The sequence below is a fragment of the Pithys albifrons genome, chromosome 5 (assembly GCF_047495875.1).
Source record: "Pithys albifrons albifrons isolate INPA30051 chromosome 5, PitAlb_v1, whole genome shotgun sequence".
NCBI classification, from domain to species: domain Eukaryota; kingdom Metazoa; phylum Chordata; class Aves; order Passeriformes; family Thamnophilidae; genus Pithys; species Pithys albifrons.
This window is the reverse complement of record NC_092462.1, coordinates 27,167,174-27,182,732: the sequence shown is the minus strand read 5'-3', so window position 1 is coordinate 27,182,732 and position 15,559 is coordinate 27,167,174. Positions and strand designations below refer to the sequence as shown.

Below are 15,559 nucleotides of genomic sequence, written 5' to 3'. Positions count from 1 at the left end.
GCTACTTGCTTCCCCTTTTTCAGTTTAAAGGCAATGTCCTCCAAAAAGCTCTCACAACTCTCACTGGTACACATGCAGACTTTAAGACCATCTTCAAGTACATTTTTCAAATTCCCGTGGTGCCTTTGTTCCTCACTCCAATTTTATAGCTGCCCTCACCTTGTCAAAGCTGGGCAGGTGTAGAGCTCCAGACAATGCAATAACCTGGCTGTATCTTCATCCATCCTTTTATAGATAACTGTCTGCAGATGCCCCAGCACCCTTGCCATGTAAGTAGCAGAACTGCAAGAAAAAGACTTTGTGGCATACAGTCCCACCATTGTCTAGGATATTACCCTTCTGTTCTTTCCCAGTTTCCTTTTTGTATTCTTATTTCTTTTCAGATTTCTTCTTGTCCCCATAGCTACACCCATCACATATTGTCTGAAGTTATAAACAAAGAGAAAAGGGTCAGGCAAAGACAGTGTATTGTATAAAACCAATTTATTTTCACATCAAAACAACTTCTATTTTAATTATTTATTTGAAAAGTAATGAGTTTAAAATGTCCTTTGTTTAGCCTCTTAGATAGTCCAAGTCTGAATGGTTTTGCTATTACAGACATATTCATAGTACACATGAAAGAGTTTTCTCTCTCAATTGTCTGCCTGAGAAAAGTATGAGAATCTGATGATAGTGCAAGGAATACAAAGTCCACTCTGAGCAATGGTAAGGACTAAAATAGATGCAGGGATGCCTTAAGTTTGGCTTAGTAAGTGCACATTGAAGCCAAGATTATGGTTAAGTATGTTAAGTACTAAGGCCCACTAAAGCCCTAAGTAAAAGTGAGGTCTGTTTAGAATTCAGCTCACACTGATCACCATTTCATTAGCCATCCCCATCCACTGAAGGTAACACAAAAAGAGGTCTAACCTTTCTGGTGAAATGCAGGATGAACTGAGCTAACAAAGTGCAAAATATATGAAAGGCGATATATAAACATTGGTTAAATCCTCTCCAAATTCTCCTACCAGGCAAATAAAGATTATAGTCATCATTATTCATAGTGATGACAAAACCTATCACACAATGATTCCACCATTAAGAATTGACAGTATAAAAAATTACATTTGTTAGCAAAATTATTTCTTCAGCTCTTTAATTAAACCCATCCTGTGTGATGCAGCGTACATGCCTTTATTGTGTGATTTGGCCTTTGTATCAAATTCCTGTCACAATTCCCCAGCAAGTTTGCTGTTTTGACATGAGGTACAGAAGCACATATGGGTTATGTAAGTCTTCTGTCTCAAGGACTGTGGAAAAAACATCTCTCATGTTTTCTTGAAAGAATATGCTCTATATAATAAACTATGTCTCTGATACACTGATAGCCCATGTGGCCAGAGATTAATTTCTAGCTTCAGGACATGCTAATTCCACCAGGATTAGTCAAACCAAAAGGTTTAACATTCACAAGTGAGCTCTCTCAAAAAACTGTGCACCATCTCAATTCAATATATTGATGTATCACCTACAAGGCAGGTGATAGTACCTTTGAACTCCAGAACTAGATTCAAGTTTCTTGCAGAGCTTTGAAATGTGAAATCAAATATTCTCCAGGAATTAAAAGATAAATGTTAACACAATGGCTTTCCTTATAACAACAAACATGGTGTTTTTAATTGGAAACACCTTCAACAACCTCCATCAGCTATACTATGTGTAAGGAAAAGAGAAGGCAAATATTTAAACACTTCAGGTTCAGTTAAAATCTTAGTTTATCATTAACTGCTTGTAAGGTGAACCTTGATTTGACACAAAAAGAATCTGCTTTTCCTAAAAAAATCCTAAAATAAAAAAAACAAAACTAACAAACAAACAAAACCCAAAGTATAACATTACACTTAAAAAACAAAACCATTTTCACTGCAGCCAAAATTATCCATGGAAAATGAAGAAAGATTGATTTATAACCACACACACTAGCACCACAGAAAGGAACAGCAAGGTTCATTCTAAGCAGGTTAGCTAATTTTTCACTTTTGAACATTTCATTGTTTCCTTACTACAGATTCCAAAGTCTCAAATACTAATTCTATTAGTCCTGGTCATTGAATACAATTGCGTAGATACTATGGAGATTTTTCAATGTGTTCATTTCCTGACATGATTTTATGTTGGAGGCTTTTGGACAAAGTGTTTTTGTCTCACCAGCCTATGCCTTACAAGATAAGCTCATCAGCATTCCAGCAGATAAAATTTAACCCTACACTAGTGACACTGAAAAACACTAATATTTTGCAGCTGAAAAACTAAGCTTTGGTTTGTAGCTTTGAGTAATATATCTCCCTCTAGAAAACAATTCCCAATTTCCTAGCAAAACAAACAGTTCTTCTAGGCATAGAAAGGTCCAAGAAAACAGCACAGTTGTAATTTTTAGGAAAAACTGTGGTTCACAATTCATACATACTTCTAACTATATCTGAACCTAAAACAATAAAAGGTCTGTTATTTACTTCAGGCATTAAAAAAGTAGCCTCAGAAAAGACAAATCATTGCTATCATTAATAGGCTACTCTGAAATCATTATTCCTATTAAATCCTGATTTTTAAACTTTAGGAACCATGCTCACAATTAATTGTGAGCTCATTGAACCTCACATCCAACATGACCTGAGGACAAAGCCTCCACTTACGCTATCTCAAAATATGTTATATTACTGCAGTGCAGTACATAATATTGTGCAATATCTGTGTAACATGTAGACATATAAGAGTGTATGTTGCATTACACAGTACCACAAAATTCTCTGTACTGAGATTTCTGAAATTGAGGTATATAGACAGACACATCCAAGTAAATTCTAAGGCTGAGATTTTGTAGTAAGATCATTTATGTAAAATAACATTATTATCTAGTGTCTCTCCCAGAGTTACTCACAATATCTTACCTGAGTTTAAGAATACTAGTGAAGTTTCTTTGACCTTTGCTATAGCATCTGCAAGATGATAATATGATGTGTATTGTGCCTCTCAAGGGCCCATAAGCTGTGGATACCTAGCTTCAGTCTTGACTGGCCTGGTAACATCTTCCATCCAAAATACCATACAAACAGAGCTGTATGATGTCTCAAAGCACAAGCTGATGTAAGAAGAAAACCTGTATTTTCAAACAAAGTTTTGACCATGACACAAGTAGTTTAAAATGTTTGCCTGTTACTTTTAAGTGTATGATTTTCATGAAGACTGTGATTTATGTTTGATACGTGCAACTAGGTCATCATATGATAAAACACGATTAAACAACATTTTAATAAAAACAAAAAATAGAATATTTTTAACCACAGAACCATTTCAAAACTGTATTTATCTTTTGAAGAATATCATGCCTTCACATTCAAGGTCACAAACATAAAGAAAACAAACAGGAAACATTTTTCTTCTATTCTCCCTCCTACCCACCACCCTACTCATCCAGTAGACTGTATTACATCAGATAATATATTCTGACCCCAACCTAGTATCAACCTGTTTCCAGATGCAGTATCATTGTTTTGGATTAATTTCACCTATTGTTTATTCCATTTCCACCCTCACCCACGTTCAACACAGATACTCTGACCTAGAACCCTCACTTTTGAAAGTCATTTGAGAATCCATGCTTGACCTAGAGCAAAGGAGAAGTCTTTCTGACTCATCTGTGTACCTTCGTGCCCAGAGCTGCTCTCCTGCACTCACTGTTCGAGGCTTCAGAGATAGTGTTTCAAATTTCACATAGGTCTCTCTTGCAAGGTCAGCTTCCTTTGCAGTTTTTGGTTTCATATGAAGTTTTAAAACTTTGTAAAGTAAAAAAAATATCAAAGGTAAAACAACCACACATGCTGCACTGCTGGCCACTATCAGAATAGAAAACTGAGAGCTGTTTTCATCACTTAACCCATCAGTGGAGAAAATAACGCACTGTTCTTTTGTAGGTGGCACACCTTTGGGCGAGACACATGCCATATATTGAGTACTAGGTTCCAAACCATCAATTGTGACTTTGTTTTTGTTAGAATCAGTGCTCAGAGGCAACATCTCTTTCTCACCATATTTGGAGTATAACACAGTCACTGCAGAGTTGCTTGTGGCATTGATGGTTTTCCAAGTTAAGGTCACTCTTTCATCAGTTTCACTGATCACTCTTAGGTTCTTCACAGTAACATTTTGCTCAGGCATACCTGCTGTATTCAATGGAGTGTCCTCACTTTTCTTGCTTATCTCCCCAATCTGTTTTTTGTTTCCATTTGTCACTGCCTTTGAACTTCTCTTTCCATCGAACATGGGCCTGAATTGCTTCTTGTCAGTATATGTGATGCTCGTGGATCTTTCACTGCTAACCAGAGCTGTTGTGGTTGGTGTGGTGGAAAGAGGTGTGGTTGTCATCCCTGGTTCCTGCTTGGAGTCCTCCTGAGTTGTATTCTGCCTCTCAGCCTCTTGCTTCCTTCCATACTTCTGTGGTGACACAGTTGTAGTAACTACACCAACCACTGTGACAGTAACAGCAGCTTCCGACATTCCTGCCAAGTTCTTGGCTTTACATCTGTATTCTCCTGCATCCTTGTACGAAATTCCTGTCAAGCTTATTATGGACCATCTGACACCCTCTCCAGGACTTTCTTGAATTACTACAGGAAAATGTAAAGAGTAAAACATCATGAATGGGAACTAAAGAGAAAATAAACATTATTAGACTACTTCTTCCTTTAAATTCTTTCTGCCAAAAGCAATCGCATATATTAAACTTCTAAAAATGAAACACAAGCAAAAAAAACCCACAACAACGAAAACCCCAAAACCAAATCAAATCAAACTCCCAACACAAACTATAGAATTCTCTGCCATATTATATTATTAAATAAAAGTGCTCAGCTTGGTTCAAAGTGAAAATGAATGTCTAGAGTAATTACAATGTAATTTTCATGAATTTGGAAAATCTTATGTTTATAATGCTGAGATTTCACTGGCTCAGTTATGGCCTCACTGGCTTTTTTGACATGAACATTTTGTAATGAAACAGAGAGTCCAGCAACAAATTCTCCTTTCTGCTTTACAGCTTCTGAGTTAGGGTTCAACTAACCCAGCCTCAATTTTCCTTTATCCTTCCCCTGCTTCATTCATTTCTCCCTTCCACACACATTGTTCTTATTACAGACCACATCCAGAATTACAAGTCTGTTTGACCTGTCAAAACCAAGAACTAGACAAAGAATTTCATAACAGTAGTTGCACAGATACAATTGCCAGCTTGATGCAATATAAGGTTCATTGTTACTTATTACAGTGGATCTCAAAGCACAGGCAACCCAAGAACTTTAGGTTTTCCCATAAAAGAGCAATTATACCTGTATAGTTCACTGGTATATTGTCTGACCTAGTCCAAGTAAGCTGCGGTGTTGGGTACCCAGTTGCATCACAGCGTAGCAGAACATTGCTTCCCAGAGGGGAAGTGATTTTTGTTGCTGACGTCATCACAGATGGTTTCAGACATTGCTCTAACTCAGCTCTCTGGAATAAGATTCCCGCCAGGCTCTCAGGTCCACTACATGAAATCAATGGATCAAGAAGTACAACTGAGTTGTCCACAATTTTGGAAAATTCAATTAGCTTTGAAATGCGACAGTCACAGAACCATGGGTTGTCCTGAAAACCTGAAGCGGAGAGGGAAGAGGGGAAAGAAAAAAAATGTTGTCAGGAAATATATGGATATTGGGATCGCAGTATGATGCATGACTACTGCCAAATACAATCAAGGACAACTGTGGACCTATTCCAAGTTAATCTTTTGTCTTTCCATTTGTCTTTTTTTTCAGCTGATTGGTGGGGGAGTATTTTCAGAGGTGAGGGAGTACAGTATGAATGTTCATTAAGCTAGACATTTTCTTTACAGAAGTTTACAGGAGCATAGTAATGTACTGGCACTACCTTTGCTTAACTTTGCTATTTTTTTAGGCAAAAACACTTTGAAAAGAAGGCTTAAGACTGATGATACATTTTAACCTGCCTGTGCCTTCTGGAAAGACATCTTTTCAGGTCTATTTTATCCTATCACTCTCCTCTGCACTTGGTCCTTCTTTAGGCTCTTACAGCTTGATCTTCTCTGACCCTTTTTTCAATGCTTGCAGAGAACATGATAATTTAAGGGTTCAGAGTTTATACCACCATTTCTGCCCATTGAAAAAAAATAAGAAAAAGGATAAAGGCTAAGGAGGAAAGGTTTTTGGCCAATAAAATTCTTATCTGGCTCTGAACTATAGCAATATTGTTAGAAGTTTCCTTCAGTCTAGTACATCCTCTGAAATACATTCAAAAAGAATAGTAAAAGAGTAGAAAATAGGAAGGAAAACAAAAACCCCTTACGACTACAATATTTTTATGATGGCACACAAGAATGCTATCTCTCTTCTATCAAAGGCAATAACATTTTCTTCTTGATTCCAGTCTTTGAATGAGATGCTTCTCCATCTTTGTGAACTTACTGTGATGAAAGAGAATAGCCATTTCTGAGGAATATCAGTCTAAATCCTCAGTTGGTATTGATTACTCCACTATGTTGACCTTCACAGAGCAACAGTGGCTTCACCAGGTAAAATACCATACAGTATATCACTCACGAGTTCAAATACTTTCTCATTTGGCTTATACTTTTGGGTATACGTTTCTCATTGGTTTTGAGTACACAAAAATAAACAAAACTTACAGTCTGAAACAAGGGATAGTATGCAAGAACCATTCACTATTGAATTTACTGATGAGCACAGTAGGCAAGTCAAACCAATATTAAAGGGGAAAAAAGGCCTGAAACACCTGCTAATATTGTTCAGTGTGTATTGTTAAGAATTATGAAAACAGCTAATGGAAAAATATTTTGTTGTGTTTTTTCTGGAAAAAACCTAAAGATGAAAGAATACATGGATAATTAACTACTGCTTCCTTTTATCGCCAGACCAAGATTAGGTTATTTTAAGCACAATGGTAGTGATTGGTTAAAACTGTGGTAAACCCAAATTAATCCCCACTCTTTAAAAGAAGACTTGACCTGAAGAGATTCCGTGACTTTGACATCACAATCCAATTTCACCTCTGCTAGACAGAAGAGATTTTACATCTATTCACTACTTATTGCTTGCTGGAAGAGAAGAAGAAATCAAGAAAAAGGAAACTGTATCAGTATCAGCTTCCTTAAAAAAAAATTTAAAAACTCACTGTGAATGTCACACATATATTTACAAGGAAAAGAGCTACCATTCAAGTGTTTTCCATATCTAGCTGGTTTTGCTTATAAAAATGCTACTCAATTAAGCACATATATGTAGCTATTTGTGCTCATCTTTTCAATTAGAGGAGCTTTGTAGGTAGAGACAATACTCCTGAAATACTCCTCTTTTTTTAATACTGAATTACTTATAAGGAGGTCGATTTTCCTCACTATGTTAGGAAATAGAACATATGAGCATTTGAGAACTAAACTCCCCTAAAGAATATGAGGAAAAGGAAGATTCCCTTGAAACAAGGCCTCAAGTGCCAGAGTTCCTCCATAATACTGTTAAAACGCATGTGAACTCCTGGCATGCCTCCTGTGCTATCTAGAGGACAAAAGCAGAGGACAGCTGTGCTCAAGCAGGGAGCAGTGCCAGGAGCTCTGGGTCTACAGGGTTAACCAAGACAGATCTGCAGCATCAGCAGAGCTCCTGTCCCACATACTAGGCAGTGAGTCTCCCTTACATTGAACACCACTAAAAATATTTCTTTTGTCACCTTTCTGCAGCCTACAAACTTTGCTGTAGGAAAGGAAGAGGTTTATTATTGTTTCTAACCTACTTGAAGCAGTCAAAAGGCACAATTGAAATAGAATCATTGAATGATTTATGTTAGAAAAGACCTTTAAGACCATCAAGTCCAACCATTAACCCACTATTGCCAAGTCCAGCACAAACCATGTCTTTAAGAGCCACGTTTACATGTCTTTTAAATACTTCCACGGTTGGTGATTCCACCACTTCCCTGACCATCCTTTCAGTGAAGAAACTTTGCCTAATATTTATACACACATGGATTTCATATTCTCCCAGTGTTCTGAAATTGTTACAGTAAGTATCAGAAACTGACAAAATAAAGGGGATGAAGCAAAGACAAACTCTCCTTAGACTGGATGGCTGGTTAGTCCAGTCTGAGACACAGGTTTGATCATCTCAGGCCATTCTGAATTCCTGGTTTCAACTTCAGGGTAAAGCTGTAGTCCCAGAAGGCTCTGTACTTCTGGATGCAGTGTAAAGAGAGAGTTATATCAGTTAGCTAGCTCACGTCCCCCATCCATCGTGCTTCCCAGTGTAACTGACTGAAGAGGCAGGACTTACATAAATATAGATAATATACCCAGCTACAGGATTTCCACCATGGCCTCCATGGCACATCCCATCTATTTACTTAGGTCTTGCCAATATTTAGCAGTATTCACGTTATTTTCAGCCATTGTAAATCATCAAGTCATGTGAATTTCCAAAATGAAAAGATGAAAGTACTATTGAGTTGGAAGTAAGGATAAAACACTGACATTTATTATACTTCAGTTAGATACTGAAGAGAACAGAAATGTGAATTTAAACCTAGTTTCCAAGCTACAAGAGACATTCTGAAATTTAACAGCTTGTGTTTACAAGATGTTAAAAGTGAGACCAAACATGTGAAAGAATAAAGAAAAGGTTAAAAAAGGGATAAAACCCAAAAAATTAGAAAATAATATGGAGCTTTAATAAAGGAATGAGATGGTATCCCCTCAGGAAACAATTTCTTAAGAAGCATAAATAAAAAATAAGTCTTCAGTGGCAGGTGTATCTGAAGTTTTTATAAACCCTGAATTATTTTGTAGAAATATTAGGGCAGCTTGTTGATCTGAGAAAGAAATACTAGCCAAGGCAAAATAAACATTGATAAATATTCATGCATTGCACTATACCAATGCAGTGTTATTTTTACATTAAATATTTATTATAAATTGCTCTTAAAATCTTTCTTTTTCTAGATTTAGCATATTTTATATATACTATTTAGAAATTTTATATATACTCACACATTTATATGTATGCTTGCATGCACAATGGCAAATATATATATGTGTGTGTCTATGCATGCACATTTTTGTAGTCTTCTTAGTAAGCAGTGTTTCCTCATGCTGTGTCAATATGGACTTTAGCATTTGGAATAGCTATGAGCAAAATTTCCTGTGTCAATCAGTAACCAGACTCAGACCATAACTTGTGTAACTGCTTTTCCACTGCTGCAAAATGGCCAGATGTAAAATATTCAAGTTTTGGGCTGCTAGAAATTTTCACCACAGCTTGGGCCAATGAAACCAAGGCTCTTTCCAACTGAAGCTACAAATTTTGATCCATGGTTCTAAACAGTAAAGTCCATGCCCAACACTGTATTGCAGTGTTTTCTATACAGGACAATTGCTAAGGAGTATATTCAGGAAAAGCAGTATCTATCCAGTGGCCCAGCTGAGAACCTGAGGGACCTGCAGCATCCCGAATTTTTGGCACTTCTACATGCAACAGAGGCAAGATCTCATCTAACTGCCACTCTATCAAATCCTGGATTCCTCTGTTCCTCACAGTGACTCATTAGAGATCACAACACAGAAAATGCTACTGCCATCATTCTTGCCAGAAATTTCAATCCCTGTACAGCAGCCAGTGCTGAAGCTTTTCAGTGATTTGGATCAAAGTATTAGGCTATGGCTCCAGAGGTAACCAAGAGAGAGCCAAAAGAACTCACTCACTGGCCCCTCAATCACTTGCATTGCTTATCTGTCGACTCCCTCCACAGCTTTGTTTTGAGCTGTTCCAAAACCCATTTTCCAAGACAAAGCCAGACGTGGCTCCAGGGACAGTTTGCACTCCAAGGTTTGCTCCCTGAATGGCATATGGAAGAGACCACACACACCAAGGATGACTCTCTCCATCCTGTTGTTGCCCCCAGTGTAAGTGCAGCAGGTTTTGCACCTCCAAACTACTCTGCATGCCAATCACCTCTTAAGACACACAACATATCCCTGCTATTTTATATTACAAGAGCACAGTTGTATGCTTTGCAATGCAATTCTCACAATACTTCAGGCAAGTCAGAGGGATGGAAAAGCACCCCTGACTCACAGAACTACATTTTAGAGTCCCTGCAGCATCCTGTAGAGTCTGGAGAGAACCAAGGGGTAAGTATTACAAAGCGTGGAACAGACAGTCAGCTTTAAAGCGGGCTGGCCCTAAACTGTGTGGATGAGAGCCAGAGTGGGCCACTTGGCCATAGGGCCAGGAATAATTCCCTATCCCTCTTTCATTTAACATAGTGAACACACAGAGGAGCATCATACAGACAGAGGTTGTTAAAAATCCAAACCTCTTAGTACAGAGATTATGAAGTGGAATAAGGAGATGCTAACATAACAGTCCTCTGGCAAAAGTAGTCTTTGGCTCCTCCAAGAGTCCTTGAGGTAAACATGAGGAACTTGAACTTTCTCTTACCTGCAACTTTCTTGATGCTCTGTCAAGACACTGAAGACAAAATTACCTGTTGGTGTTAAAAAGTATATATGCACAAACACTTGGTGGGAATTTGGGGGCTTTGCTGGTGTTGATCTTGTCAACGAAACACAAGAGGCAACCTTGTTTTGCCAGAAACAGAAGACAAGACAGCTCAAGCTATAATTGCTGATACTAATTAAAATCTGGCTGCTGTTCCCCTGACTAGACAAAAACAGTATTTATTTGCTCTGGGTTCCATCTTCTACCAGAGTTCTGGCTGCAGTTATCATTCCAAGCAGGTACATAGGTCAGGCTAAATACTCCCACAGAGAACAGGTGAAGTACACAGTACAATCTCGAGCATCAAAGCATGCAATTGTAGGTGTCACATTTCATGAGAAACCTTTTTTTCTAAAACCTAAAGGAGTCCAAATGGAGACAATAGCTATGGTAGAAAATGGGAAACACACCCCATCTCTACCCCCTCCAAAAAAAAAACACTAAAAAAAACGTCACTAACCAAAAAAAAACTCAAAGGCTTCACATTATATTAGCAGCTGGTGAAAGAAATGGTGTGATTAGTTAGGAAGGCAAACAGGGAAGGAAAACATGAAAGATTACTATGAGAGATGGTCATTAGTTTTTCTGTATGTCCATCTCCTGTAGGACAAGGGGTAATCAGCTTAGTTTGCAGTAAGGGAGATTGAGGTTAGATACTAAGAGAAACTTTCTCACTATCCTGATAAATAAGCTCTGGAGGAGGTTACCACAAAAGGCTCAGGGATGGTCTGGCCACAGGCTTTAAGAACAGCACTGACTACCACAAGGGCTCAGGTCCTCTGGATTTGCATCCTAGCAGGCTAGATCTTTCCTGATCATATACCTTATCTTTACCTCCAGCTCAGGGGAGGAGAAACCTATGGGATACATTTCTTCTCCCTCAGGCTCCAGCAAGACCCATAGAGACAGGAGTCTCAGAAACAAGCCAACATCTCCTTGGAGATGGTTGGAGCATTATAGTGACATCTCAACTCTTAAGTCGCATTTCTACCCTGATAGTTTCTATCAAACATTCATTCCTGAAAAACAACTGCTTTGTAACAGTGTGCCAACAGTGCCAGTTAGTGTGAGTGCTGTAGCTACGACTTGCAATATACAAAATAAAACTAAGTATTTGTCAAAATAACCCATGACATAAACAGCATTGTACTTTCTAATTTCCAGAGGAAGGGGATTTTCTTATTCACTACAGAGTTTCTTATGTACAAGCACTGTCTGTCTGCATTGGGGTATATTCATCTGAAAGCTGTGATGTCAAGGACAAAAAAATTCAGCTAATTAATTCACAGCTTACCTTCAGTACATTTATTTAACACAACACAATGAAATTACTACCTGGCATTTCGCATTCTCAGATACAAATCTGTAATGGCTACACAGAGCCTTCCTTAGCATCTAACATTAAAAAAAGAGAGAAGCAAGGTGCTGTTTAAACTCAACGTGTGCGCCCCTCTGGAGACCTGTATTAAAACCCAGTTGCAATTAGTAACAGAAAACGGTCCAAAGGTTACATCCCAGGTCTCTGGAGAACTCCATGCTGGCAGCAGAGGGTTTTCCAGGACTAGAGGAGGCTGGCAAAGTGCCTGCACCAAGGAAGGTTGCAGATGGTTGCCAGGGGTGAGGAGAGGAGAAGAGCGAAGTGTGTGTGTGGTTTTAAGATTTTTGGTGCTTATTTTTTGGGTTGGTTTGTGGGCGTTTGGTTTTGTTTTGTTGGTTTTTAAGTGGTGAGGGCTGTGTATGACAAGGAAACCAATTAACCCCTGGAACTTCCACATGAGATCATGAGGAGATTAGATCTAGCACAGTCAGCTCCTACTTTACAGCCTCCTGTAGCCTTCAGTGTGGGGACAGGGAAAGGAGTACGGAGATGGACTTACTTTTACAGTTTTTTCTTTTCTTTTTTTTTTAAATCCTGAATAAATGAAGACCCTTTAATACTGCAAACCTACAATTACCATGCATATGAAGGAGTTGTTCTGCCTACTTGCATATATTTTTACTTATATAAAATTGCATCTGAATTGGAGTTTCAAACTGCATCTTCCACTGTGAAACAAAGCAGCTGAACAAATGAACACTGAATAGTGAGGGTTTAGATCAAGAAATTGGAAATACTTGGCAGTACAAGATAGGGCAGATATTTACTAGTGCTTACAGAACTACTGCAGTAGAGACAGACAGCTGGTTTTCCTCTCTTCCACTTGCTACCCCACAAAAATCTCAAAATATGCACTTATATGTTAACAGTGACAGAAAAGAACACTAGTGATAGACTTGTTCCAGGCAAGTTCTGAGACTGCAGAAGAGGAAAGGGTTCCTCCAAGACTAGGAAGTAGAGAGAAAGTGTAAGATAAAACACAATCAGTCTGACCAAATTATTCTTATACACTTGCCTTAAACACAACAAAAAGTAGTGTGGAGTTGTAGGGATCATTTTCCTCATCTCTCTCATATCCGACATGTAAATTGGGAAAAACTTTAGGATGATCAGTCAGCTTTAGAACAATGGAAGGTCAATAGGGGTCCTGGAGAGAGCAGAGTTGCCCTTTTTTGAGCCAGCAACACTATCTGCAGCGTGTGTCACAGGACAGGCTTTGTATGAGCATCAGCTCTAGCTGCTTGCTTGGGTTGTGAGCCACTGGAAAAAACAGTGGCCAGTGGACATGCTTTCAGTTGCAAACACATACAGAGATGAGGGAAATGTCACTGGAAACACAATGTAAGCCCTACATTTACATGGTTACTGAATACTCCCTGTGTCCTGCATTCCTGTAAATGGGATTCTCTTAGCTTGTACTTCAGTTTTATAATCTTGAGATAACAACATACATGGAGGTCAAGATCTTCATTTTATGGTTTTCTGTCACCACAAGAAAACAAATAAATAATCACAGAGCAAACCAGAAAACTGACCTGGATACAACCCACTCTCCTGAATCCCAGGCTGGTCCCCTACATGCTCTCATTTTCAATTTTATGTTTAGATACATTTTAATAAGGAATAAAAGAGGCTGTTTAACATACCCAAAATGACTCTCTGTGTCACCAGAATGTCCGTGTTCTTAGACAGGCCAGTTCCTGAGAAGGGGGGCCAAATGTCCATCAGGTCTGATGGCAAGGTGGTGAGCTTGTTGCTGGATATGTCCAGGTAGGTGAGATTCCTCAGGTACCGACCAGCATCAGCGGGAATGCTGGTCACTTTATTGTTGTGTAAATCAAGGGTCCGCAAGTTGGGCATCTCTGCCAGGGATTCCCAAGGGAAAGTCGAGAGCAGATTGCCATCCAGTCGTAACTCATGCAGTAGTTTCAAGTTATAGAAGCTGCTGATATCAATGTTGGCTACACAGTTGTAAGTTACCCACAGGTATTTGAGATCTACTAGGTAGTAAAAGGCTTCAGTTGGAATCCTTCGTATGACAGTTTTCTCTATACGAAGTTTTACAGTATCCACAGGAACATTCACAGGGATTTCATACATGTCAGGATCATTACAGAGTACAGACCTAGCATCAGGGAAAAAGTAGGGGAAAAAAGAGAGATACTTTCATTTATGTATCAGAAATTTGAATTTCAGATTTAAATGCAATGCTATTACTTTCTGCAACACTACTATCAGATAAAATAACAGGGAAATCAAGAGCAATTCTCTGCATTTAAAAATTGAACATACTCCACAAACATGGAGCCTCTAAAGTGAAAAAGAACATAAATTATCCTTTCACATGAAATCTAGATTTGCTTTATTCTAAAGCATGTAAGCATCATCCTCAAGCAATCCCTCACTCTATTGACAACTGAAAAACAGAAGCCATTGTATAAGGAATAACGCATGTATGTGCCTCAAACTGCATGCCACCTAATTTATTAAAATTCAGAATATGAGATTACTAACCTCATTTTTCTGTATGATGAAGTATGGAGTATTTTCTATACTTACCTTTCAGAATAGAATAGAAATTCAAAACACACCAAAACATATTGCCCTCTTTCTGATGTCTGCATAATTACTTGCTTTATAGACATGCTAGGGACTACCTGCTCCCATTGATTTCAGTGAAATGGGATTTCTCAGCATTTTCAGGAATCACTGTGTTTTCATTTCTTTGGGGTATATTATTTGCACATACGAGCTTGAAGATTCCCCTGCCCTCCATAAATCTATCTATAATTTTCTCCCCTTTTTATCTAGATTCTTCCTCTCTGTTACTTTTTCCTCACGCAGCTGTATACCAGATAGGCTGTGACAATAAGTAGCAATGACAAAGAGTATCTCCTAAAATTGACATGACAATACCAGGTCACTGCATTTCAAATTAACCCCCTTTTTATCAAAAGTAATATTATCTACTGCAAACTAAAAAAAAAATAAGAAACTAGTGCATTTTATTTAAACCCAAAACACCTAACTACTTTGTAGAAATATAAAGGACAAGCAGGAAAATCACGGAACAGAAAGAAACTGCACTCTGCAAAAAATGAAGATTTAGAAAAGCTATTTGCTAAGTGCAAAGCCATAATGACCATCTGCTCCTATTAAGGAATGCTGCTAGCCATAGAACCAGTGTAAAACATGCATTTATTTAAACTATGCTAGAATTGATTTGCAATGTATGAGAATGTTATCTCCAATTTCTTTAACCCTTTTCCTTATAAATTGCTCTGTATGACAAACAATAAAATATTTACCTTGTTCCAGTGCCATCACTTCTGCCATGGTAAACGCAAGTGCATTGTGAAGGACAAAACCCAAGAACTTCTTCAAAAAAGCTCATTAGGAGGCAGAAGTACATAAAGAGATACATGGCTTCCTCCTAGCAGAACTGATATGAAAAAATTTGAAAACTTTATTCCTAGACACTCATGTGCAGGGTGCTATGAATGTGAATGTAGACATCCATTTAGTAACAGCAGATTACAACAGATTAGCCGAGATCTGTAGTTGCTTAACCTTCAAATGTATC

The 15,559-nt window shown here is 38.2% G+C and overlaps 1 protein-coding gene across 1 annotated transcript; it reads right to left on the bottom strand.

Moving 5' to 3' along the window:
• Positions 1-3,091: 3,091 nt before the first annotated feature.
• Positions 3,092-15,415, bottom strand: LRIT3 (leucine rich repeat, Ig-like and transmembrane domains 3). The gene is made up of 4 exons (XM_071555130.1): positions 15,285-15,415; positions 13,623-14,101; positions 5,364-5,669; positions 3,092-4,646 (listed from the first exon to the last, which is right to left on the bottom strand). The coding sequence occupies exons 1-4, from the start codon at positions 15,398-15,400 to the stop codon at positions 3,583-3,585; spliced, it is 1,965 nt and encodes a 654-aa protein (XP_071411231.1). The 5' UTR covers positions 15,401-15,415; the 3' UTR covers positions 3,092-3,582.
• Between the last annotated feature and the right edge of the window lie 144 nt (positions 15,416-15,559).